This window comes from Bison bison, unplaced genomic scaffold, assembly GCF_000754665.1.
Source record: "Bison bison bison isolate TAMUID 2011002044 unplaced genomic scaffold, Bison_UMD1.0 scf7180017864080, whole genome shotgun sequence".
Classification (NCBI taxonomy): domain Eukaryota; kingdom Metazoa; phylum Chordata; class Mammalia; order Artiodactyla; family Bovidae; genus Bison; species Bison bison.
This window is the reverse complement of record NW_011494652.1, coordinates 783652-785294: the sequence shown is the minus strand read 5'-3', so window position 1 is coordinate 785294 and position 1643 is coordinate 783652. Positions and strand designations below refer to the sequence as shown.

Here is a 1643-nt window from a genome sequence, read left to right as displayed (position 1 = left end):
AACTTCAGGAGGCGATGGTAGGGGGAGGGGGTGGGCGGGCGCTGGCCGGCTTGTCAGTGTCCCACCCTTCCCGTTTCCTTGATTCCCGAGAGCGTGGAAGACAGGGACAGCCTGCCTGAGATGGTGCCCACTGTGCCCTCCACCCCCGGGAGACACTTGCTTTGGCTGGGGATGCCTGTTGCCCCTGAAACCCCCGCTGTCCTGCCCCTGCCTGAGCTGCGCCTCCCGCCTGAACCTGGGTTGGGGCAACCCCAAGGAACTGGCCTGGCCCTGTGCTCCCCATGTGACCGCAGCCCGCTCCACATCCTCAGAGCTGCAGAGCAGCACCCACCTCTGCCGCGATGTTCCGGCTGGCTTCTCAGTCCCCAGCCCCACTTCCAGGCCCATACCTTCCCAAAGACCTGGTCACGTTTCTACACCCAGATCATCAGTGGCCTAGAAAGGCCTGCCCTTATAGGGACCCTTGTAGGTTCCTGTGCTAACTGCAAATCCTGTGTAAATTGTGTTCAAAGCCACCTTGCTTTGGGTGGGTCAACCTGCCCCCATCTCCCTGGATTTCCTGGCGAGACATGTACCTTCTGATGGTGGGAAGAGGCAGGCATGGGTGGGGCGATGGTAGGAGGGTCTGGCATGGGCTGCCATGCTGAGGGTGCCTTGATGCAGAAACCCACCTGAGACGGAGATGAAGAGGGAGGGCTTCCCGATGGACTGGTCCAGCCTGGGGGGAGCGGGGGAGGGTGGGGAGAGGGAGATGGAGACCAGCTCATGCTTGGCCCCTGGGCCCCATACTGACATCTGGCTGATCAGTGGGCAGATGGGCCAAAGTCCCCAGCAAGACAAGCTGCCCGCCCCTTCTGGGGGCCGCCCCCTGCCACCACCCCAAAACCAGCCAGGTGCCTCTCAGATTCCAGAGGCCCATACTCCCATGGGGGGCCTGGGTGGGGGGTTCAGAGGTGAAGGGCAGTGGTTGGACTGTCCCTTTGTCATCCTCCCTGGGTACAGCAGGATCCCAGAATAGCCCAGTGTCCTGTGGCCGCTTCATAAACACCCCAGGCCAGGTGCCTGGAAGTGTCCAGAGAGGCAGGACTGCAAGAGGTCCCTTCCAGGACAAGGCCAGGTTGCTGGGCTGGATGGGCTTCACATCCCTGTTGTAGGTCAGTGACAGGGGTGGGGTGAACAGGGGGCAGCCTGAGTCCCTGCCTGGCCAGGGTGGTCAACATGGGTGGTCTCCCAGCCACACCCTGTGCCTCACAGAGCTCAGTCCCCAGGCCAACCCATGCCAATGTGCAGCTGGTCTGAGCCCATGCAGGCCCCTCAGGGGCAGGCGGCCTCCGGGAGAAGAACTCTCTGGACCGTGGGCCAGAAGCCAGAACACGTGGGCTTCCGAGAGTTGGGGTGCTCAGCGCCCAACCGGTAGGTTCTCCCCCAGCCGTGTATCTCCCGGTGAGCTGGGATTTGAAGCGTCCCCACCCCGAGACTTGGGTGCTGGTGGAGCGACCCCCCATGCCCCGCCCTCTGCCATCCACGCCCCGCTCCGCGCTGACCACACTCCGCCCCGCCCCCAGCCCGGCGCGCTCACCTCCTTTGCAGCTCCTTGATGCGCACCATGAGGTTGAGGTGGCCCTGGGAGTGCTGCTAAGTCG

At 63.6% G+C, this 1643-nt stretch overlaps 1 protein-coding gene across 1 annotated transcript in view; it reads right to left on the bottom strand.

The window, feature by feature from the left end:
- The window catches only part of KCNQ1 (potassium voltage-gated channel, KQT-like subfamily, member 1), a 326604-nt gene that overhangs the window by 71909 nt on the left and 253052 nt on the right, over nt 1–1643 (bottom strand). Inside the window, exons 20-21 of the mRNA XM_010837806.1 lie at nt 1580–1635; nt 672–718 (exon numbers count right to left, since the gene is read on the bottom strand). Coding sequence (XP_010836108.1) covers nt 672–718; nt 1580–1635 — 103 coding nt within the window. The remainder of the gene's footprint in view (nt 1–671; nt 719–1579; nt 1636–1643) is intronic.